The sequence below is a fragment of the Salvelinus alpinus genome, chromosome 7, assembly GCF_045679555.1.
Source record: "Salvelinus alpinus chromosome 7, SLU_Salpinus.1, whole genome shotgun sequence".
Classification (NCBI taxonomy): Eukaryota; Metazoa; Chordata; class Actinopteri; order Salmoniformes; family Salmonidae; genus Salvelinus; species Salvelinus alpinus.
The window spans coordinates 64,112,534-64,137,930 of record NC_092092.1 but is presented as its reverse complement, the minus strand read 5'-3'; the positions used below and the strand labels follow the sequence as shown (position 1 = coordinate 64,137,930).

General features: G+C 44.7%; 1 protein-coding gene across 1 annotated transcript in view; it reads left to right on the top strand.

Annotated features, from left to right (window-relative positions):
* Positions 1-25,397, top strand: part of LOC139581468 (5-hydroxytryptamine receptor 4-like) — a 146,698-nt gene that overhangs the window by 95,660 nt on the left and 25,641 nt on the right. The window contains exon 6 of the mRNA XM_071411254.1: positions 4,602-5,170. Within this exon, the coding sequence (XP_071267355.1) occupies positions 4,602-5,170 (569 nt within the window). The remainder of the gene's footprint in view (positions 1-4,601; positions 5,171-25,397) is intronic.

The following is a 25,397-nucleotide window of genomic DNA, read 5'->3' as shown; positions in this document are numbered from 1 at the left end:
TATATTAATCTTTATATTAATCTATGACAAACAGATAGTGTTTTTTGTTTAAAAATAGATTCATATTCTTTTTAAAATTGCTATAAATTAATCTCTGAATGTACTATAGGGATGAAACCATTGTCCCCTGATGCACTGCGATGTAACTATTGCAGGCATGAGCTTTGTTCGTGGTTGTGATGTAGGGTTGAGCCAGGAGGTGATAGACAGTCAGAGCAGATTAAATGGTCGGAGGGACATCCCAGCTTCAAGTGGTTTCAGATTTCAAATCCTACGTCACATAGGCACAACAAATATGTATATTTCGATCTAGGGTGTCCACAGATCGATTTATAAGCAGAATTGTTGGTTAGAACCAGTACCAGAACCACGCAGATCCCCTAAACAGGGGACTTTACATCTAAGAGATTGTTAACAAAAGAGAAGAGAATCATATCAAAGTAATGTAAGCGTTGCATTGTAAGAGGCAGTTACTTTATATGAACATGTATTGCAATGTGAAATATGTCTTTCCAGATGAAACACTGATTAATCTTGCTGAAGAAGTGATTTTGTATGATTTCCCTTTTACGCTGCTGCTACTCTGTTTATTATCTATGCATCGTCACTTTACCCCTACCTACATGGACATATTACCTCAATTACTTCGACCAACCGTACCCCTGCACATTGACTGGGTACTGGAACTCTGTGTACGTATATAGCCCTAGTTATTGTTATTCTATTGTGTAACTCATTTTTTAAATGTAATTTAGTAAATATTTTTTAACTGTTATTTTTCTTAAAACTGCATTGTTGATTAAGGGCTTGAAAGTAAGCATTTCACTGTAAGTTCTACATCTGTTGTATTCGGTGCATGTGACAAATAAAATTTGATTTAATGTGCTTAGAGTTTTCACAACTGTCCCTTGGATGATTTGTTTTGAGTTGTGCACTAAGAGTTGTGAAAATGTGCCACATAGTTGTGAAAATGTACAACATAGTTGTGAACATGTACCACATGGTTGTAAACATGTACCACATGGTTGTGAACATGTACCACATGGTTGTGAACATGTACCACATGGTTGTGAACATGTACCACATGGTTGTGAACATGTACCACATAGTTGTGAACATGTACCACATAGTTGTGAACATGTACCACATGGTTGTGAACATGTACCACATGGTTGTGAACATGTACCACACAGTTGTGAACATGTACCACCTAGTTATGAACATGTACCACATGGTTGTGAACATGTACCACATGGTTGTGAACATGTACCACATGGTTGTGAACATGTACCACATGGTTGTGAACATGTACCACATGGTTGTGAACATGTACCACATAGTTGTGAACATGTACCACCTAGTTATAAACATGTACCACATGGTTGTGAACATGTACCACATGGTTGTGAACATGTACCACACATTTGTGAACATGTACCACACAGTTGTGAACATGTACCACCTAGTTATGAACATGTACCACATGGTTGTGAACATGTACCACATGGTTGTGAACATGTACCACATGGTTGTGAACATATACCACATGGTTGTGAACATGTACCACATGGTTGTGAACATGTACCACATGGTTGTGAACATGTACCACATGGTTGTGAACATGTACCACACGGTTGTGAACATGTACCACACAGTTGTGAACATGTACCACCTAGTTATGAACATGTACCACACAGGTGTGAACATGTACCACCTAGTTGTGAACATGTACCACATGGTTGTGAACATGTACCACATGGTTGTGAACATGTACCACATGGTTGTGAACATGTACCACATGGTTGTGAACATGTACCACATGGTTGTGAACATGTACCACATGGTTGTGAACATGTACCACATGGTTGTGAACATGTACCACACAGTTGTGAACATGTACCACCTAGTTATGAACATGTACCACATGGTTGTGAACATGTACCACATGGTTGTGAACATGTACCACATGGTTGTGAACATGTACCACATGGTTGTGAACATGTACCACATGGTTGTGAACATGTACCACATGGTTGTGAACATGTACCACATAGTTGTGAACATGTACCACCTAGTTATGAACATGTACCACATGGTTGTGAACATGTACCACATGGTTGTGAACATGTACCACACATTTGTGAACATGTACCACACAGTTGTGAACATGTACCACCTAGTTATGAACATGTACCACACATTTGTGAACATGTACCACACAGTTGTGAACATGTACCACCTAGTTATGAACATGTACCACATGGTTGTGAACATGTACCACACATTTGTGAACATGTACCACACAGTTGTGAACATGTACCACCTAGTTATGAACATGTACCACATGGTTGTGAACATGTACCACATGGTTGTGAACATGTACCACATGGTTGTGAACATGTACCACATGGTTGTGAACATGTACCACATGGTTGTGAACATGTACCACATGGTTGTGAACATGTACCACATGGTTGTGAACATGTACCACATGGTTGTGAACATGTACCACACGGTTGTGAACATGTACCACACAGTTGTGAACATGTACCACCTAGTTATGAACATGTACCACACAGTTGTGAACATGTACCACCTAGTTGTGAACATGTACCACATGGTTGCGAACATGTACCACATGGTTGTGAACATGTACCACATGGTTGTGAACATGTACCACATGGTTGTGAACATGTACCACATGGTTGTGAACATGTACCACATGGTTGTGAACATGTACCACATGGTTGTGAACATGTACCACATAGTTGTGAACATGTACCACATGGTTGTGAACATGTACCACATGGTTGTGAACATGTACCACACATTTGTGAACATGTACCACACAGTTGTGAACATGTACCACCTAGTTATGACCACATAGTTGTGAACATGTACCACACAGTTATGACCACATAGTTGTGAACATGTACCACACAGTTGTGAACATGTACCACCTAGTTATGACCACATAGTTGTGAACATGTACCACCTAGTTATGACCACATAGTTGTGAACATGTACCACCTAGTTATGACCACATAGTTGTGAACATGTACCACCTAGTTATGACCACATAGTTGTGAACATGTACCACACAGTTATGACCAAATAGTTGTGAACATATAACACATAGTTGTGAACATGTACCACATAGTTGTGAACATGTACCACATAGTTGTGAACATGTACCACATAGTTGTGAACATGTACCACATAGTTGTGAACATGTACCACATAGTTGTGAACATGTACCACACAGTTTTGAACATGTACCACATAATTGTGAACATGTACCACACAGTTGTGAACATTGCACCAAAGTGATAAAAAAACTGTAGCATCTAATAATGTAGCCTAAATCAAGTGTATTTATTTGCTCTTGACTCACGTAGTAGTCTTAAATATTCTATTCACCATCGAGCTGAGGGCGTGTCCTGTCTTAACGTAACTTAGCCTAATTCAATATAATCAATCAATCGTTCATTCATGTCATACGAGTCATTCAAGCCTTTGATAGAGGGACTCAGCGAAATGACATTGCCACGAGCAGCACCTCAGATATTGAGATGAGTGAGATGCAAGACTTCGCTCCCATACAGTCACACACAGTATCTGCGCATGTGTACGAGCCAGGGAACCAAAACAACAGAGGAGTTGAGCCTCACGCTTCAACGCTCTTAGTTGTTGTGGAAATTGACACACTATGATTACTTTCTGCATCTACGTCATATCGCTGAGTATTCCTTTAAACACAAACAAGCATTTTATTTTGAAATGAAATAAGGGAGGCTTGAATAATTAAACAATAAATAGAGAATTCGATTTTCTGCCAAACACCTATTTGAATAATCGTTCAAAAGCGCAGTGATATGAATACATGTTTGATTAGTGAAACATTTGGATCAGTTAGGGGTCTACTTTCAATAGTTTACAAGATCCAGCACGGCACATTAGCAGGGCAGTCATACGCAGTGCGCACTGTATATATGCAGTGCGCATACCTGTCAATCGTAGACTAGTGTAATTTATTTCCTCAAGAGTAGAGACAGGTATGACCTGAGGTGGCCAGAGGTTCTGGCAGGGTGCCGGTGGAGGACAGTGATTAATGATCTGTTTCAAAGCCCTCATCTTCCCCACTCTGGACCTAGTCGCTACTTTCAGGAAATAGCATTGATGGAAGTTTGGTTTGTGCACCATTCATCATTGCTCTCCTAGATACGTTTAAGGGTTTAGAAAATCTTCTTGATGAACAGGAGCCTACAGGACTCTATTGTAAATGGTAGAAAACCCTGACAAGCTCAGTCCTCTTACCATAGACATAATTAATTGACAACATTTTTCACTGAACTGTATTGACCTGATTCATATCAACTTGCCCTGTCATATACTTATTCTCTGAATGATTACTGTTCTGTGTCCGTGAAACTAATATTTCATGAACTGACACATTAACCATGTGTTTTTTTCTTCTTCTGTGATGTGTTTCTGTGCGTGTGTGTGTCTGTGTGCCTCTGTGTGTGTCTGTGTGCCTCTGTGTGTGTGTGTGTGTGTCTCTGTGGTTGTGGTGGTGTTACCACATCTCAACCCCTTGGTAGATAGAGGAACGGAAATTCAGCGGTGACGTGGCCAACTCGACGGCGTGTGTCTTCATGGTCAACAAGCCGTACGCTCTGACGTGTTCCGTGGTGGCCTTCTACATCCCACTGGGGTTGATGGTGCTGGCCTACCAGCGCATCTATGTGACTGCACGGGAGCACGCACGCCAAATCAGTATGCTGCAACGGGCGGGGGCCGCCTCGGCAGACAGCGCCGACCACCAGCGCAACCACCGCATGCGTACAGAGACCAAGGCAGCCAAGACTCTGTGCATCATCATGGGCTGTTTCTGCCTGTGCTGGGCCCCTTTTTTTATCACCAACGTGGTGGACCCCTTTATAAACTACACAGTGCCGGACCAGCTGTGGGCAGCATGCCTGTGGCTGGGCTACATTAACTCCATGCTTAATCCCATTCTCTATGCCTTCCTGAACAAGTCCTTCCGCCGTGCCTTCCTCATCATCCTCTGCTGTGGGAGAAAGCGTTACAGCGCCAGGCGGCCATCCATACTGGGGCCGGGGCCCCCCTGCTCGGCCACACAGATCAACGGCTCCACCCATGTGCTCAAGTAAGTGTCTACTCCCTCCTCACCTACCTGAGAGCCCTTCACTAACTCTCTACAGCCCACAGATACTCTTCAGATGGTGTTGGCAGCAGCTTGAGATTGTATTATTAATATATTGAATGGGTTCTTAGGCAGGGGAGACATGGATCAAGTCCATGTGGATGAACTGTAGCCTACATGACCACCATGCAGCTGCCATAACATTCACACCATGTTCCTGGATCTGAGGACTGATGAGACATATTAGTTTACACAGATGACCATCTACAAAAGACTGTTTGCTTTGCTGTGAGACTTGGTGAGCTAGAGACTTGCAGTAATACATCAAGCAGCCGGCTTATTACATTTCAGCCACCCACCCAACTGTCCAATTTTAGAATTCTCAGACTATAATGGAATAAAAACTGTATTGCTCTGTCCACTCGATGCATAATTAATTTATCCCCTTGGCTGTTCTAGAGGAGAGACCTGATGTATGTTACATGGCTATTATAGGGTCACTAGAGGTTAGACCTGATGTATGTTACATGGCTATTATAGGGTCACTAGAGGTTAGACCTGATGTATGTTACATGGCTATTATAGGGTCACTAGAGGTTGGACCTGATTTATGTTACATGGCTATTATAGGGTCACTAGAGGTTAGACCTGATGTATGTTACATGGCTATTATAGGGTCACTAGAGGTTAGACCTGATGTATGTTATATGGCTATTATAGGGTCACTAGAGGTTAGACCTGATGTATGTACCATGGCTATTATAGGGTCACTAGAGGTTAGACCTGATGTATGTTACATGGCTATTATAGGGTCACTAGAGGTTAGACCTGATGTATGTACCATGGCTATTATAGGGTCACTAGAGGTTAGACCTGATGTATGTTACATGGCTATTATAGGGTCACTAGAGGTTAGACCTGATGTATGTTACATGGCTATTATAGGGTCACTAGAGGTTAGACCTGATGTATGTACCATGGCTATTATAGGGTCACTAGAGGTTAGACCTGATGTATGTTACATGGCTATTATAGGGTCACTAGAGGTTAGACCTGATGTATGTTACATGGCTATTATAAGGTCACTAGAGGTTAGACCTGATGTATGTTACATGGCTATTATAGGGTCACTAGAGGTTAGACCTGATGTATGTTACATGGCTATTATAAGTTCACTAGAGGTTGGACCTGATGTATGTTACATGGGTATTATAGGGTCACTAGAGGTTGGACCTGATGTATGTTACATGGCTATTATAGGGTCACTAGAGGTTAGACCTGATGTATGTTACATGGCTATTATAGGGTCACTAGAGGTTAGACCTGATGTATGTTACATGGCTATTATAGGGTCACTAGAGGTTGGACCTGATGTATGTTACATGGCTATTATAGGGTCACTAGAGGTTAGACCTGATGTATGTTACATGGCTATTATAGGGTCACTAGAGGTTAGACCTGATGTATGTTATATGGCTATTATAGGGTCACTAGAGGTTGGACCTGATTTATGTTACATGGCTATTATAGGGTCACTAGAGGTTAGACCTGATGTATGTTATATGGCTATTATAGGGTCACTAGAGGTTAGACCTGATTTATGTTACATGGCTATTATAGGGTCACTAGAGGTTGGACCTGATTTATGTTACATGGCTATTATAGGGTCACTAGAGGTTAGACCTGATGTATGTTACATGGCTATTATAGGGTCACTAGAGGTTGGACCTGATGTATGTTACATGGCTATTATAGGGTCACTAGAGGTTAGACCTGATGTACTGTATGTACCATGGCTATTATAGGGTCACTAGAGGTTAGACCTGATGTATGTTACATGGCTATTATAGGGTCACTAGAGGTTAGACCTGATGTACTGTATGTACCATGGCTATTATAGGGTCACTAGAGGTTAGACCTGATGTATGTTACATGGCTATTATAGGGTCACTAGAGGTTAGACCTGATGTATGTTACATGGCTATTATAGGGTCACTAGAGGTTGGACCTGATTTATGTTACATGGCTATTATAGGGTCACTAGAGGTTAGACCTGATTTATGTTACATGGCTATTATAGGGTCACTAGAGGTTGGACCTGATGTATGTTACATGGCTATTATAGGGTCACTAGAGGTTGGACCTGATGTATGTTACATGGCTATTATAGGGTCACTAGAGGTTGGACCTGATGTATGTTACATGGCTATTATAGGGTCACTAGAGGTTGGACCTGATTTATGTTACATGGCTATTATAGGGTCACTAGAGGTTAGACCTGATGTATGTTATATGGCTATTATAGGGTCACTAGAGGTTAGACCTGATGTATGTTATATGGCTATTATAGGGTCACTAGAGGTTGGACCTGATTTATGTTACATGGGTATTATAGGGTCACTAGAGGTTAGACCTGATGTATGTTACATGGCTATTATAGGGTCACTAGAGGTTGGACCTGATGTATGTTACATGGCTATTATAGGGTCACTAGAGGTTAGACCTGATGTATGTTATATGGCTATTATAGGGTCACTAGAGGTTGGACCTGATTTATGTTACATGGCTATTATAGGGTCACTAGAGGTTAGACCTGATGTATGTTATATGGCTATTATAGGGTCACTAGAGGTTAGACCTGATGTATGTTATATGGCTATTATAGGGTCACTGGAGGTTGGACCTGATTTATGTTACATGGCTATTATAGGGTCACTAGAGGTTAGACCTGATGTATGTTATATGGCTATTATAGGGTCACTAGAGGTTAGACCTGATGTATGTTATATGGCTATTATAGGGTCACTATAGGTTGGACCTGGTGTACAGTACCAGTCAAAAGTTTGGACACACCTACTCTTTCAAAGGTTTCTCTTTATTTTTACTATTTTCTTCATTGTAGAATAATAGTGAAGACATCACAACTATAAAATAACACATGGAATCAAGTAGTAACAACCAAAATATATATATATTTATATTATATTTGAAATTCTTCAAAGTAGCCACCCTTTGCCTTGATGACGGTTTTAGCACACTCTTGGCATTCTCTCAACCAGATTCAACTGGAATCTTTTCTAACATTCTTGAAGGAGTTCCCACATATGCTGAGCACTTGTTGGCTGCTTTTCCTTCACTCCGTGGTTCAACTCATCCCAAACCATCTCAATTGGGTTGAGGTCGGGTGATTGTTGAGGCCAGGTCATCTGATGCAGCACTTCATCACTCTCCTCTTTGTCAAATAGCCCTTACACAACCTGGGAGGTATTTTGTCTCATTGTCCTGTTGAAAAACAAATGATAGTCCCACTAAGCACAAACCAGATGGGATGTCAGTGTCACCAGCAAGCACCCCCACACCATCACACCTCCTCCTCAATGCTTCACGGTGGGAACAACACATGCAGAGGTCATCCATTCACCTACTCTTAGTCTCACAAAGACACAGTGGGTGGAACCAAAAATCTCAAATTTGGACTCATCAGACCAAAGGACAGATTTCCACCGGTTTAATGTCCATTGCTCGTGTTTCTTTTTCTTATTGGTGTCCTTAGTAGTGGTTTCTTTGCAGCAATTCATGCTGATTCATGCAGTCTCCTCTGAACAGTTGATGTTGAGAAGTGTCTGTTATTGAACTCTGTGAAGCATTTATTTGGGCTGCAATTTCTGAGGCTGGTAACTCTATTGAACTTATCCTCTGCAGCAGAAGTAACTCTGGTTCTTCCTTTCCTGTGGTGGTCCCCGTGAAAGCCAGTTTCTTCACAGCGCTTGATGGTTTTTGCAACTGCACTTAAGGAAACATTCAAAGTTCTGGAACTTCATGTATTTGAGTAATAATTGACTGTCATTGCTCTTTGCTTATTTGAGCTGTTCTTGACATAATATGGACTTGGTCTTTTACCAAATAGTGCTATCTTCTGTATACCACCCCTACCTTGTCTCAACACAACTGATTGGCTCAAATGCATTAAGAAGGAAAAACATTCCACAAATTCCATAACGGGGGGGGGGGGGGGGGGTTATTAGCCAATACAAACGCACTGAATAACAGATTCACTACATGGAACAACAGATAGGTGTGAGGTTCTGTGTTTATTTTCCTAGTCAACCTTGTGTTCTGTTTTGTTGTGTTCTTGAACGTAGCCCTGTTTCTTTGTGTTCTTGAACGTAGCACTGTCTTTCATTTTTGTTCATTGATTTCACCTGTGTTAGTTACTCACCTGGTCTCATCAGCTCCTTATTTAGTTCAGTTCATTATGTTTGTGCCTTTGTGAGGTGTTGTTCATTTTGACTCTACTAAGCCTTTTCCTAGATCGTTTGTGAGAACCAGTTATAGCCTTCAGTCCTAGTTCTGATTCACCTGCCTGTTTGCCGACCTGTATATGACCATTGCCTGCCTGTGACCACAATTCCCGCCTTCTGCGAAGGCGAAATAAACACCTGCCGCGCTCTGCGCGTGAATCTACACCTTTCACTCCCTGAGTATTCATTTCAGAATACCTCACCTAAAAACGGAATGGATTCAGCGGAGCTACAGCGGTTACCAACTCAGCAAGAGGAGCGTAGAAATCTGACATTTTCTCTGCCAGCCTATTCCTAGCCGTTGCCCTGTTCGTCCCCCACGGAGAGATGAGAAGGGTCCCTCCGTGCCATGCAGGTAGACGTGTCCTTATTTCTAAATATCTCCCAGAAGAAATTCTCCATCGAAGTATTGATAACCGTGAAGGGGGTTACTAAGTACGTAGAGTGCTTGATAGATTCGGGAGCAGCAGGTAATAATATCAATCATCAGCTAGTACAAGAGCTTGGCATTGATCTAACACCTGTCACCCCTCCCTTAAGGATTAACACCCTGGACGGGCAGCCATTTGGCACGGGCTTCATTACACACCTGATACAGTGCGTCACCCTCCAGATTGGAGTCTTCCACACCAAAACCATTCAACTCATGGAACTCTCATCCCCTAAACAGGCACTCATCCTCAGACACCCCTGGCTTTGTCGTCACATCCCTGCCATCTCGTGGTGACAAGGGGAACGACAATCCTGGTCTTCTACCTGGAAGTTGTCCCATCCTTCCCTGCAGAGCCACCACCATTGAGGACTCTGCCTCTGCAGTGCCACCCACCATACCATCTGAATACGCCCAGTACAGCAATGTCTTCAGCAAAATCAAGGCCTCCACTCTGCCACCACATCGCCCAGGGGACTGTGCTATTGACTTACTCCCTGGAGTGTCCCCACCGAAGGGCTGTGTTTGCTCACTATCTATCCCAGAAAATGAGGCAATGGAGACCTACATTGATGAAACACTCAAACAGTTTCATTCGTCCTTCTTCCCCAGCTGTGTCCAGCTTCTTCTTCGTTGGAAAAAGGATGGTGGTCTCCGTCCAAATATTGATTACCGTTCCCTGAATGATGTCACAATCAAGAACCGTTTCCCTCTTCCTCTGATCCCAGCGACTCTTGAACAAGTGGGCCTCGCCAACGTCTATACAAAACTCGACCTGCGAAGTGCATATAACCTTGTCCGTATACGTGAAGGCGACGAATGGAAGACGGCCTTTATCACCGCACGAGGGCACTACAAACATCTGGTTATGCCCTACGGCCTTACTAACGCCCCTGCCGTCTTCCAATCCTTTATGACTGAGGTTTTCAAAGATATGATCAACTGCTTTCTCATCGTCTACATTGATGACATCCGGATTTACTCCCACTCCCTAAAGGAACAGATACAGCATGTGCAAAAGGTTCTTCAACGGCTCCTTGACCATAACCATTTATGTGACGACTGAAAAGAGCACCTTCCATGTAACCTCGGTAAACTTCCTCGGTTTCATACTGACACCTGGAGGGGTCAGCATGGATGAGAAAAAAGTCACCGCTGTCAGTAACGGGCACAAACCCACCACCGTTAAGGAACGTTTCATTGGGTTCTCCAACTACTATCGCCGGTTCATTCAGAACTTCAGTTCTACTGCCGCTCCCCTCACTGCCCTTACCAGCCAAAAGACCCGGACCCTTCAATGGACTAATACCACCCTGACTTCTTTCAACAACTTGAAAACGCCGCTTTACCTCAGCTCCTGTCCTTCGCCAACCTGATCCGACCCTTCCTTTCACCCTGGAGGTGGATGCCTCCGAAGTAGGAGTAGGAGCCATAGTCTCTCAGCGGGTGGGAACACCTCAAATCACATCCCTGTGCCTTCTTCTCCAGGAAGTTATCCTCTGCTGAGAGGAATTACGATGTGGGGAACAGAACTCCTGGCTATTAAGCTGGCCATTGAGGAGTGGCACCACTTGTTGGAGGGCGCACAACATCCCTTTCTCGTCCTAACAGATCATCGTGATCTGGAATATATCAGAGGGGCCAAGAGGTTAAACTCGAGACAAGCCTGTTGGGCTCTTTTCTTCACACGCTTCCATTTTCATGTTACTTACATCCTTGGAAGGAAAAACGTAAAAGCTGATGCTCTCTACCACCAGTTTGACCTTCCGACCAGTAACTCAGACCCTACACCCATTCTTCCTTCCTCTTGCATTATGGGACCGGTACAGTGGGAGGTTCACTCTGCCTACAAGAAGCCCTAAACTCAGACCCGGCACCTCCTAAGACACCAGCTGGGAGAAGTTACGTACCAGCAGCTGTTAGACCCCAACTGATGCAATGGTGTCACACGTCCTTGGGGTCAGGGCATCCGGGCATTACACAAACCACCGAACTTCTAGCCTGTAAGTTCTGGTGGTCCTCACTGGCATCCGACGTAAGGGATTACGTACTCTCCTGTCTAGTGTGCGCCCAAACCAAAAGCCCTCGTCATCTCCCTTCCGGTAAGCTTCAACCTTTGCCAATCCCTCACAGAACCTGGTCCCACATAGCTGTTGACTTCATCACAGACCTTCCTGAATCCTCTGGTAACACCCCATCCTTGTCATAGTAGACCGTTTTTCTAAAATGTGTCGTCTGGTTCTTCTTCCTCATTTACCTAACACCATGCAATTGGCTGAGTGTATGTTCCAGCAGGTGTTCCGTCTGTATGGGATTCTGGAGGACATAGTCTTTGACCGCGGGCCCCAGTTTGTCTCCCTGGTGTGGCGAGCCTTCTGTGACCGACTAGGGGTCGCCCTCAGCCTCTCCTCCGGGTGCCATCCCCAGACCAACGGGCAGACGGAATGCCTGAACCAAGAAATAGGGAAGTACCTTCACCAACAATGTTCTGCATCGCCACACGACTGGAGTCGGTATATGGCCTGGGACGAATACGCTCAGAACTCACTCATGCATTCATCCCTCCACCCTACTCCGTTTCAGTGTGTACTTGGTTACCAACCCCCCATGTTTCCCTAGGAGGCGGAGCCTAGTATAGTCCCAGCAGTTGACAACTGGTTTCGGTGTAGTGAGCGAGTATGGGAGACCACTCGCCAGCATCTGCAGGAAGCCTCTAATACCCAGAAACACTTTGCCGACAGACGCCGCCGACCTACGCCACTCTTTCACCCCGGATAGCATGTGTGGCTCTCTACCAGAGACATCCGCCTCCCCTGCATGAGTTCTACCTGGAACCAAAAAGGGTTCTCCTATGGGGACAGCCAAATAATGCTTTTGGAACCCTTTTTTGTAAAAGTGTAGTCATTATTTAGTTCATAACTGCTTTTCCCTGACTGAAGTATTACAACACAAGAGACTTCTTATTACACAATGTACGAATGCAGATATTACTGCAGACAAACTGAAACCTGATTTGTTTGTTTTGTTGCTACGGCGACATGAATGTTATTACCATTAATCAACAGGAAAAAGACAGAGTAGATATGTTAACTGACATAATGACTTTACATTTTCTTTAATATTTGTAATTATATTGTTATGGGACGAAATTAAATAATATAGCTCTTGCTCGTTGTACAAACTCATAAAGCAAATCACAATTATGTTGAATATTTGGAGGATTTTTTTATTTTTATTATTCATAGTGGCAACTAGCTAGTGGCAGGATTTGATAATGCTGGGATTTATGCATGGTTTGTTAGTGACATTAAGCTGTGTTTCCATTTGGAGAATGGAGAGATCAGGAGATACCGAGGGCAGAGTTCAAATAGAAAAATTATGTGTTGGCAACTTGCACCATCCTCCGTCTCTCAGGCAAGTGGACCTCTGATGTGGTCAGTTAACAATTCACTCTTTCTCTTCTGTCCTGTTGTAAAATACAGTTTACACTGGAATCTAGACAAAACACACATACCAAGTCTTGTTCGACAGAAAAAGAAGGAAACTTCAAGTGTGCGTGTTTGAAAAACATTCACTACTGACAACCCTTTTGTTGCCATAGAAATAAGAAGTGTTCAGAAACAGACCATAGGACTGGGCCCTGTGACACCCACTCTTTGAACTGGCAAAAGGGCTGAACATGAACACATAAGAAAACATAAATATGTGACTTATATTTAGTCAAGTGTGTAAGATTGTGTTTTTGTATGAAGCTATTTCAGGAAACTCAGGTGTGGGTACATTCAAGTATATATTGAATTTCTAAGTTAAGTGGTTAATGTTTTATAATACTAAATATATTTTAAGAACTTGGGGGTCACAGCTAAGGGTTGAGAGACCGATTGTGCTAACAATCCTTAATTGAAAGCATATACGTTTGTAGTTTAACAATGTTCTCCTCCGCCCTGGGAGTCTGCTCTGTAAACAGAGCATGTTGAGAATATATCCAGATTGAAAATATAAATGACCATGAAAGACTCTCCACAATGTTCCCGCAAAAAATCGTTGTTTTCTGCTGCGGCACTTGGAAACTCTGGGAGAACATAAATCCCCGGAACAGTTTCCAAATGGTGGAGCTGTCAGCATGTTAATCGGGCTGATAAACAGAGAAGTGAAGTATGCTGGGATGTCTGTTGGTCGGAGCAGCTGTGGAGAGGCGCAAGGCGGCAGGCCCCGGCCCCGGCCCCCGGCCCCCTGTTGAGAGGCAACCACACTATAGACCTGAGAGAATGAGTTGTGGAAGGAACCCATGTAAAATGTAATGATCAGTGATTACAGAGTACAGCAGAGTGTGATTAAAATACAGGCCCTACTCACAATCTCCTTCTGTCTTCATTCTTCACTCAGTGGGGCCCTGCTCCCAGTTAGACAGACTATATTAATCTGTGGCTAGAGTGAGGATGCATTGATCCATCTCGGCAGCCAGGTGTGGATACATTGCACTGTAAAAGTACATTATTACCCCTGCTAGAAGCAGCTGATTCCTGATCACACCTTTACCAAGACAGTTTTTAACCCAGGTGGGTAATAATGCCAACGTCGTGCTTGTGAGTGATCAAATGCTGTCTAGGTGCCAAGACCAGGCTATATAGGTGTACTGGGCAGGATGCCAGGTAGAGATTCTATAGGAAAACTGAACGTTGTGCACAAGTTACTCAAATTGTTGTAATTTGCTGCTGGCCACCACAGCTTCTTTAATAACACTAATTACCACAGTGAATGGGGAGAAAGGTCATATTGTTGATCAAGTTTGATCTTTGGTTCTAGATGATTACCTCTGCAGTAAAATGGGAAAGAATAGCATGAGAGAGCACCACACAGTCCATAATGGACTTAACTAAAGTTCAGGGTTAGAAAAAGAAACCAGCCAACAGATTACATCACTAAGTGGTGAGTTCAAATGGGAATAAACTAAAGGAAATTAAAAATGAAGACATTAACTCAGATACTTTTACCTCCTGTCTTTTGGGGTAATTATGCAGAGTACATTTAAAATGTAATATTTAACAGCAATAAATGCCTGAAGTTGGTCACATTTTTCACAACCTGTTCAAGAATCAGTACTTTCTCTACGCTGGGACACAAGGAGTTAAATACTGCTTAGTGTGATGCTCACAGGAGCTGACATGTACCCAGATGCAAGGGTCAGATTCTTATCTACCACATGAATGAATGGGGCACATTTCGCCTCCTAGTAGTTCTTTCTCTCTTGGCATGCTCCAACCTCATCTAACTCTAACCACACGATCCACATGATCACACAGCTTCCCTTCATTCTATTTCTATGGTTACGCCTGCTGCAGTTCCAGTCAGTTGTATGTAAACAAATAAGGATATGCAGGGATGTGAAGCCTTGACCTTCTGAGTAGTGGAGTCACGCCTATGCCTTTTTGACTCCTGAGTAAAAGCAGATGAAATTGCCACCCACCCACATGGCTATTCAGTTGACCGCTTAAGGTAATCTTAAATCTACAGCATCATTACGACCATATTGAATTTCAGGCCATTAAATCATATATCCATGTTATAAAATGCTTTGTATGCATTGCAAGAAAACAACTGTCCAGAATAAATGCTGAAGTCTGCAATATGATCATGTAAAATGAATGTGAAAGCTTTTATTTTTTACCCTTATTTAACTAGGCAAGTCAGTTAAGAACAGTAGAACGGCAGATTTTTACTTTGTCAGCCCTGGGATTCGATCTTGCAGCCTTTCTGCTGCCCCAAAAGCTTGTTGGAGCATAATAGCCTGTTATGGTTTAAATGGCAAAATCTAGAACCCTGAGGCCGTTGATACTATCAGACTGTTGAAGTTGATATATTGGCCATTTTATACTTCCCAAAAACAACTAATAACATTCATAACAATTTCTCCAGAGTTTACTAAGCCTTTAATGTACTACCTCATCACCTTGTGGGTCTAGTGGTTGTAAGTCTAGTGGTTGTAGGTCTAGTGGTCTAGTGGTTCCTAGGTCTAGTGGTTCCTAGGTCTAGTGGTTGTAGGTATGGTGGTTGTAGGTCTAGTGGTTGTAGGTATGGTGGTCTAGTGGTTGTAGGTCTAGTGGTTGTAGGTCTAGTGGTTGTAGGTATGGGGGTCTAGTGGTTGTAGGTCTAGTGGTTGTAGGTCTAGTGGTTCCTAGGTCTAGTGGTCTAGTGGTTGTAGGTCTAGTGGTCTAGTGGTTGTAGGTCTAGTGGTTGTAGGTCTAATGGTTCCTAGGTGTAGTGGTCTAGTGGTTGTAGGTCTAGTGGTTGTAGGTCTAGTGGTCTAGTGGTTGTAGGTCTAGTGGTTGTAGGTATGGTGGTCTAGTGGTTGTAGGTCAATCAAATCAATCAATCAAATGTATTTATAAAGCCCTTTTAACATCAGCTGATGTGACAAAGTGTTATACAGAAACCCAGTCTAAAACCCCAAACAGCAAGCAATGCAGATGTAGAAGCATGGTGACTAGGCAAATGTCCTAAAATGGCAGGAGCCTAAGAGGAAACCTAGAGAGGAATCAGGCGCTGAGGGTTAGGTCTTGTGGTGGTATGTCTAGTGGTGGTAGGTCTAGTGGTGTTAGGTCTAGTGGTGTTAGGTCTAGTGGTGTTAGGTCTAGTGGCGGTATGTCTAGTGGTGGTAGGTCTAGTGGTGTTAGGTCTAGTGGTGTTAGGTCTAGTGGTGTTAGGTCTAGTGATGTTAGGTCTAGTGGTGTTAGGTCTAGTGGTGGTAGGTCTAGTGGTGTTAGGTCTAGTGGTGTTAGGTCTAGTGGTGTTAGGTCTAGTGATGTTAGGTCTAGTGGCGGTAGGTCTAGTGGTGTTAGGTCTAGTGGTGTTAGGTCTAGTGGAGTTAGGTCTAGTGGTGTTAGGTCTAGTGATGTTAGGTCTAGTGGAGTTAGGTCTAGTGGTGGTAGGTCTAGTAGTTGTAGGTCTAGTGGTGGTACGTCTAGTGATGTTAGGTCTAGTGGTTGTAGGTCTAGTGGTGGTAGGTCTAGTGGTGTTAGGTCTAGTGGCGGTATGTCTAGTGGTTGTAGTTCTAGTGTCGGTAGGTCTAGTGGTGGTAGGTCTATTGGTGGTAGATCTATTGGTGGTAGGTCTAGTGGTAGTATGTCTAGCGGTTGTAGGTCTAGTGGTTGTAGGTCTAGTCCTTGTAGGTCTAGTGGTGGTAGAGCTAGTGGTGGTAGGTCTAGTGGTTTTAGGTCTAGTGATGGTAGGTCTAGTGGTGGTAGGTCTAGTGGTGTTAGGTCTAGTGGTTGTCGGTCTAGTGGTGGTATGTCTAGTGGTTGTAGGTCTGGTGGTTGTAGGTCTAGCAGTTGTAAGTCTAGCGGTGGTAGGTCTAGTGGTTGTAGTTCTAGTGGTGTTAGGTCTAGTGGTGGTAGGTCTAGTGGCAGTATGTCTAGTGGTTGTAGGTCTGGTGGTTGTCGGTCTAGTGGTGGTATGTCTAGTGGTTGTAGGTCTAGTGGTTGTAGGTCTAGCGGTGGAAGGTCTAGTGGTGGTAGGTCTAGCGGTTGTAGGTCTAGTGGTGGTAGGTCTAGCGGTGGTAGGTCTAGTGGTGGTATGCCTAGTGGTTGTAGGTCTAGTGATGGTAGGTCTAGTGGTGGTATGTCTAGTGATGTTAGGTCTAGTGGTGGTATGCCTAGTGGTTGTAGGTCTAGTGATGGTAGGTCTAGTGGTGGTATGTCTAGTGATGTTAGGTCTAGTGGTGGTAGGTCTAGTGGTGGTAGGTCTAGTGGTTGTAGGTCTGGTGGTTGTAAGTCTAGTGGTGTTAGGTCTAGTGATGTTAGGTCTAGTGGTTGTAGGTCTAGTGGTGTTAGGTCTAGTGGTGGTAGGTCTAGTGGTGGTAGGTCTAGTGGTTGTAGGTCTAGCGGTTGTAGGTCTAGTGGTGGTAGGTCTAGTGGCAGTATGTCTAGTGGTTGTAGGTCTGGTGGTGGTATGTCTAGTGATGTTATGTCTAGTGGTTGTAGGTCTAGTGGTGGTAGGTCTAGTGGTGTTAGGTCTAGTGGTGTTAGGTCTAGTGGCGGTATGTCTAGTGGTTGTAGTTCTAGTGTCGGTAGGTCTAGTGGTGGTAGGTCTTTTGGTGGTAGATCTATTGGTGGTAGGTCTAGTGGTGGTATGTCTAGCGGTTGTAGGTCTAGTGGTTGTAGGTCTAGTCCTTGTAGGTCTAGTGGTGGTAGAGCTAGTGGTGGTAGGTCTAGTGGTTTTAGGTCTAGTGATGGTAGGTCTAGTGGTGGTAGGTCTAGTGGTGTTAGGTCTAGTGGTTGTCGGTCTAGTGGTGGTATGTCTAGTGGTTGTAGGTCTGGTGGTTGTAGGTCTAGCAGTTGTAAGTCTAGCGGTGGTAGGTCTTGTGGTTGTAGTTCTAGTGGTTGTAGTTCTAGTGGTGTTAGGTCTAGTGGAGTTAGGTCTAGTGGTGTTAGGTCTAGTGATGTTAGGTCTAGTGGAGTTAGGTCTAGTGGTGGTAGGTCTAGTAGTTGTAGGTCTAGTGGTGGTACGTCTAGTGATGTTAGGTCTAGTGGTTGTAGGTCTAGTGGTGGTAGGTCTAGTGGTGGTAGGTCTAGTGGCGGTATGTCTAGTGGTTGTAGTTCTAGTGTCGGTAGGTCTAGTGGTGGTAGGTCTAGTGGTGGTAGATCTATTGGTGGTAGGTCTAGTGGTGGTATGTCTAGCGGTTGTAGGTCTAGTGGTTGTAGGTCTAGTCCTTGTAGGTCTAGTGGTGGTAGAGCTAGTGGTGGTAGGTCTAGTGGTTTTAGGTCTGGTGGTTGTAGGTCTAGCAGTTGTAAGTCTAGCGGTGGTAGGTCTAGTGGTTGTAGTTCTAGTGGTGTTAGGTCTAGCGGTGGTAGGTCTAGTGGTGGTATTCCTAGTGGTTGTAGGTCTAGTGATGGTAGGTCTAGTGGTGGTATGTCTAGTGATGTTAGGTCTAGTGGTGGTATGCCTAGTGGTTGTAGGTCTAGTGATGGTAGGTCTAGTGGTGGTATGTCTAGTGATGTTAGGTCTAGTGGTGGTAGGTCTAGTGGTGGTAGGTCTAGTGGTTGTAGGTCTGGTGGTTGTAGGTCTAGCAGTTGTAGGTCTAGCGGTGGTAGGTCTAGTGGTTGTAGTTCTAGTGGTTGTAGTTCTAGTGGTGTTAGGTCTAGTGGTGGTAGGTCTAGTGGTTATAGGTCTAGTGGTGTTAGGTCTAGTGGTGGTAAGTCTAGTGGTGTTAGGTCTAGTGGTGGTAGGTCTAGTGGTGGTGTGTCTAGCGGTTGTAGGTCTAGCCGTTATAGGTCTAGTGGTGTTAGGTCTAGTGATGTTAGGTCTAGCGGTGGTAGGTCTAGTGGTGTTAGGTCTAGTGGTGTTAGGTCTAGTGGAGTTAGGTCTAGTGGTGTTAGGTCTAGTGATGTTAGGTCTAGTGGTTGTAGGTCTAGTGGTGTTAGGTCTAGTGGTGGTAGGTCTAGTGGTGGTAGGTCTAGTGGTTGTAGGTCTAGCGGTTGTAGGTCTAGTGGTGGTAGGTCTAGTGGCAGTATGTCTAGTGGTTGTAGGTCTGGTGGTGGTATGTCTAGTGATGTTATGTCTAGTGGTTGTAGGTCTAGTGGTGGTAGGTCTAGTGGTGTTAGGTCTAGTGGTGGTATGTCTAGTGGTTGTAGTTCTAGTGTCGGTAGGTCTAGTGGTGGTAGGTCTTTTGGTGGTAGATCTATTGGTGGTAGGTCTAGTGGTGGTATGTCTAGCGGTTGTAGGTCTAGTGGTTGTAGGTCTAGTCCTTGTAGGTCTAGTGGTGGTAGAGCTAGTGGTGGTAGGTCTAGTGGTTTTAGGTCTAGTGATGGTAGGTCTAGTGGTGGTAGGTCTAGTGGTGTTAGGTCTAGTGGTTGTCGGTCTAGTGGTGGTATGTCTAGTGGTTGTAGGTCTGGTGGTTGTAGGTCTAGCAGTTGTAAGTCTAGCGGTGGTAGGTCTTGTGGTTGTAGTTCTAGTGGTTGTAGTTCTAGTGGTGTTAGGTCTAGTGGTGGTAGGTCTAGTGGCAGTATGTCTAGTGGTTGTAGGTCTAGTGGTTGTCGGTCTAGTGGTGGTATGTCTAGTGGTTGTAGGTCTAGTGGTTGTAGGTCTAGCGGTGGAAGGTCTAGTGGTGGTAGGTCTAGCGGTTGTAGGTCTAGTGGTGGTAGGTCTAGCGGTGGTAGGTCTAGTGGTGGTATGCCTAGTGGTTGTAGGTCTAGTGATGGTAGGTCTAGTGGTGGTATGTCTAGTGATGTTAGGTCTAGTGGTGGTAGGTCTAGTGGTGGTAGGTCTAGTGGTTGTAGGTCTAGTCCTTGTAGGTCTAGTGGTGGTAGAGCTAGTGGTGGTAGGTCTAGTGGTTTTAGGTCTAGTGATGGTAGGTCTAGTGGTGGTAGGTCTAGTGGTGTTAGGTCTAGTGGTTGTCGGTCTAGTGGTGGTATGTCTAGTGGTTGTAGGTCTGGTGGTTGTAGGTCTAGCAGTTGTAAGTCTAGCGGTGGTAGGTTTAGTGGTTGTAGTTCTAGTGGTTGTAGTTCTAGTGGTGTTAGGTCTAGTGGTGGTAGGTCTAGTGGCAGTATGTCTAGTGGTTGTAGGTCTAGTGGTTGTCGGTCTAGTGGTGGTATGTCTAGTGGTTGTAGGTCTAGTGGTTGTAGGTCTAGCGGTGGTACGTCTAGCGGTTGTAGGTCTAGTGTTGGTAGGTCTAGCGGTGGTAGGTCTAGTGGTGGTATGCCTAGTGGTTGTAGGTCTAGTGATGGTAGGTCTAGTGGTGGTATGTCTAGTGATGTTAGGTCTAGTGGTGGTAGGTCTAGTGGTGGTAGGTCTAGTGGTGGTAGGTCTCGTGGTTGTAGGTCTGGTGGTTGTAGGTCTAGCAGTTGTAGGTCTAGCGGTGGTTGGTCTAGTGGTTGTAGTTCTAGTGGTTGTAGTTCTAGTGGTGTTAGGTCTAGTGGTGGTAGGTCTAGTGGTTATTGGTCTAGTGGTGTTAGGTCTAGTGGTGGTAGGTCTAGTGGTTTTAGGTCTAGTGGTGGTAGGTCTAGTGGTGGTGTGTCTAGCGGTTGTAGGTCTAGCGGTTATAGGTCTAGTGGTGTTAGGTCTAGTGGTGGTAGGTCTAGTGGTGGTGTGTCTAGTGGTGGTAGGTCTAGTGGTTATAGGTCTAGTGGTGTTAGGTCTAGTGGTGGTAGGTCTAGTGGTGGTAGGTCTAGTGGTTGTAGGTCTAGTGGTTGTATGTCTAGCGGTTGTAGGTCTAGTGGTGGTAGGTCTAGTGGTGGTAGGTCTAGTGGTTGTAGGTCTGGTGGTTGTAGGTCTAGCAGTTGTAAGTCTAGCGGTGGTAGGTCTAGTGGTTGTAGTTCTAGTGGTGTTAGGTCTAGTGGTGGTAGGTCTAGTGGCAGTATGTCTAGTGGTTGTAGGTCTAGTGGTTGTCGGTCTAGTGGTGGTATGTCTAGTGGTTGTAGGTCTAGTGGTTGTAGGTCTAGCGGTGGAAGGTCTAGTGGTGGTAGGTCTAGCGGTTGTAGGTCTAGTGGTGGTAGGTCTAGCGGTGGTAGGTCTAGTGGTGGTATGCCTAGTGGTTGTAGGTCTAGTGATGGTAGGTCTAGTGGTGGTATGTCTAGTGATGTTAGGTCTAGTGGTGGTATGCCTAGTGGTTGTAGGTCTAGTGATGGTAGGTCTAGTGGTGGTATGTCTAGTGATGTTAGTTCTAGTGGTGGTAGGTCTAGTGGTGGTAGGTCTAGTGGTTGTAGGTCTGGTGGTTGTAGGTCTAGCAGTTGTAGGTCTAGCGGTGGTAGGTCTAGTGGTTGTAGTTCTAGTGGTTGTAGTTCTAGTGGTGTTAGGTCTAGTGGTGGTAGGTCTAGTGGTTATAGGTCTAGTGGTGTTAGGTCTAGTGGTGGTAAGTCTAGTGGTGTTAGGTCTAGTGGTGGTAGGTCTAGTGGTGGTGTGTCTAGCGGTTGTAGGTCTAGCCGTTATAGGTCTAGTGGTGTTAGGTCTAGTGGTGGTAGGTCTAGTGGTTGTAGGTCTAGTGGTGTTAGGTCTAGTGGTGTTAGGTCTAGTGATGTTAGGTCTAGCGGTGGTAGGTCTAGTGGTGTTAGGTCTAGTGGAGTTAGGTCTAGTGGTGTTAGGTCTAGTGATGTTAGGTCTAGTGGTTGTAGGTCTAGTGGTGTTAGGTCTAGTGGTGGTAGGTCTAGTGGTGGTAGGTCTAGTGGTTGTAGGTCTAGCGGTTGTAGGTCTAGTGGTGGTAGGTCTAGTGGCAGTATGTCTAGTGGTTGTAGGTCTGGTGGTGGTATGTCTAGTGATGTTATGTCTAGTGGTTGTAGGTCTAGTGGTGGTAGGTCTAGTGGTGTTAGGTCTAGTGGTGGTAGGTCTAGTGGCGGTATGTCTAGTGGTTGTAGTTCTAGTGTCGGTAGGTCTAGTGGTGGTAGGTCTTTTGGTGGTAGATCTATTGGTGGTAGGTCTAGTGGTGGTATGTCTAGCGGTTGTAGGTCTAGTGGTTGTAGGTCTAGTCCTTGTAGGTCTAGTGGTGGTAGAGCTAGTGGTGGTAGGTCTAGTGGTTTTAGGTCTAGTGATGGTAGGTCTAGTGGTGGTAGGTCTAGTGGTGTTAGGTCTAGTGGTTGTCGGTCGAGTGGTGGTATGTCTAGTGGTTGTAGGTCTGGTGGTTGTAGGTCTAGCAGTTGTAAGTCTAGCGGTGGTAGGTCTTGTGGTTGTAGTTCTAGTGGTTGTAGTTCTAGTGGTGTTAGGTCTAGTGGTGGTAGGTCTAGTGGCAGTATGTCTAGTGGTTGTAGGTCTAGTGGTTGTCGGTCTAGTGGTGGTATGTCTAGTGGTTGTAGGTCTAGTGGTTATAGGTCTAGCGGTGGAAGGTCTAGTGGTGGTAGGTCTAGCGGTTGTAGGTCTAGTGGTGGTAGGTCTAGCGGTGGTAGGTCTAGTGGTGGTATGCCTAGTGGTTGTAGGTCTAGTGATGGTAGGTCTAGTGGTGGTAGGTCTAGTGGTGGTAGAGCTAGTGGTGGTAGGTCTAGTGGTTTTAGGTCTAGTGATGGTAGGTCTAGTGGTGGTAGGTCTAGTGGTGTTAGGTCTAGTGGTTGTCGGTCTAGTGGTGGTATGTCTAGTGGTTGTAGGTCTGGTGGTTGTAGGTCTAGCAGTTGTAAGTCTAGCGGTGGTAGGTCTAGTGGTTATAGTTCTATTGGTTGTAGTTCTAGTGGTGTTAGGTCTAGTGGTGGTAGGTCTAGTGGCAGTATAGTGGTGGTTTAGTGGTGTTAGGTCTAGTGGTGTTAGGTCTAGTGGTTGTAGCTCTAGTGGTGGTATGTCTAGTGGTTGTCGGTCTAGTGCTGGTAGGTCTAGTGGTGGTATGTCTAGTGGTGGTATGTCTAGTGGTGGTAGGTCTAGTGGTGGTAGGTCTAGTGGTTGTAGGTCTAGTGCTGTTAGGTCTAGTGGTTGTAGGTCTAGTGGTGTTAGGTCTAGTGGTTGTAGCTCTAGTGGTGGTATGTCTAGTGGTTGTAGGTCTAGTGATGGTAGGTCTAGTGGTTGTAGGTCTAGTGATGGTAGGTCTAGTGGTGGTATGTCAAGTGGTAGTAGGTCTAGTGATGGTAGGTCTAGTGGTGGTAGGTCTAGTGGTTGTAGGTCTAGTGGTGGTATGTCTAGTGGTTGTAGGTCTAGTGGTGGTTGGTTTAGTGGTTGTCGGTCTGGTGGTGGTAGATCTAGTGGTGTTAGGTCTATTTGTTGTTGGTCTAGTGGTTGTGTTATTCTCTCAGGAGCCATATTTTTAAGCCATGTTAAGTGAGCGTAGAGAGAAAGGCCAGGCCAGACGGTCGTCATGTCTGAGGCGCTAGAAGCCACTGTTTGTGTTGGTTCGCACTCCCTGGCTCCCTTCTGTGTGCCATAAATTACATTTATTCTGATTTACAGTGGGGAGAACAAGTATTTGATACACTGCCGATTTTGCAGGTTTTCCTACTTACAAAGCATGTAGAGGTCTGTAATTTTTATCATAGGTACACTTCAACTGTGAGAGACGGAATCTAAAACAAAAATCCAGAAAATCACATTGTATGATTTTTAAGGAAATTATTTGCATTTTATTGCATGACATAAGTATTTGATCACCTACCAACCAGTAAGAATTCCGGCTCTCACAGACCTGTTAGTTTTTCTTTAAGAAGCCCTCCTGTTCTCCACTCATTACCTGTATTAACTGCACCTGTTTGAACTCGTTACCTGTATAAAAGACACCTGTCCACACACTCAATCAAACAGACTCCAACCTCTCCACAATGGCCAAGACCAGAGAGCTGTGTAAGGACATCAGGGATAAAATTGTAGACCTGCACAAGGCTGGGATGGGCTACAGGACAATAGGCAAGCAGCTTGGTGAGAAGGCAACAACTGTTGGCGCAATTATTAGAAAATGGAAGAAGTTGAAGTTGACGGTCAATCACCCTCGGTCTGGGGCTCCATGCAAGATCTCACCTCGTGGGGCATCAATGATCATGAGGAAGGTGAGGGATCAGCCCAGAACTACACGGCAGGACCTGGTCAATGACCTGAAGAGAGCTGGGACCACAGTCTCAAAGAAAACCATTAGTAACACACTACGCCGTCATGGATTAAAATCCTGCAGCGCACGCAAGGTCCCCCTGCTCAAGCCAGCGCATGTCCAGGCCCGTCTGAAGTTTGCCAATGACCATCTGGATGATCCAGAGGAGGAATGGGAGAAGGTCATGTGGTCTGATGAGACAAAAATAGAGCTTTTTGGTCTAAACTCCACTCGCCGTGTTTGGAGGAAGAAGAAGGATGAGTACAACTCTAAGAACACCATCCCAACCGTGAAGCATGGAGGTGGAAACATCATTCTTTGGGGATGCTTTTCTGCAAAGGGGACAGGACGACTGCACCGTATTGAGGGGAGGATGGATGGGGCCATGTATCGCGAGATCTTGGCCAACAACCTCCTTCCCTCAGTAAGAGCATTGAAGATGGGTCGTGGCTGGGTCTTCCAGCAAGACAACGACCCGAAACACACAGCCAGGGCAACTAAGGAGTGGCTCTGTAAGAAGCATCTCAAGGTCTTGGAGTGGCCTAGCCAGTCTCCAGACCTGAACCCAATAGAATATCTTTGGAGGGAGCTGAAAGTCCGTATTGCCCAGCGACAGCCCCGAAACCTGAAGGATCTGGAGAAGGTCTGTATGGAGGAGTGGGCCAAAATCCCTGCTGCAGTGTGTGCAAACCTGGTCAAGAACTACAGGAAACGTATGATCTCTGTAATTGCAAACAAAGGTTTCTGTACCAAATATTAAGTTCTGCTTTTCTGATGTATCAAAAACTTATGTCATGCAATAAAATGCAAATTAATTACTTAAAAATCATACAATGTGATTTTCTGGATTTTTGTTTTAGATTCCGTCTCTCACAGTTGAAGTGTACCTATGATAAAAATTACAGACCTCTACATGCTTTGTAAGTAGGACAACCTGAAAAATCGGCAGTGTATCAAATACTTGTTCTCCCCACTGTATATCTTAAGTTAAAGCTCAATTATTTTATTTTACGTTTTGCT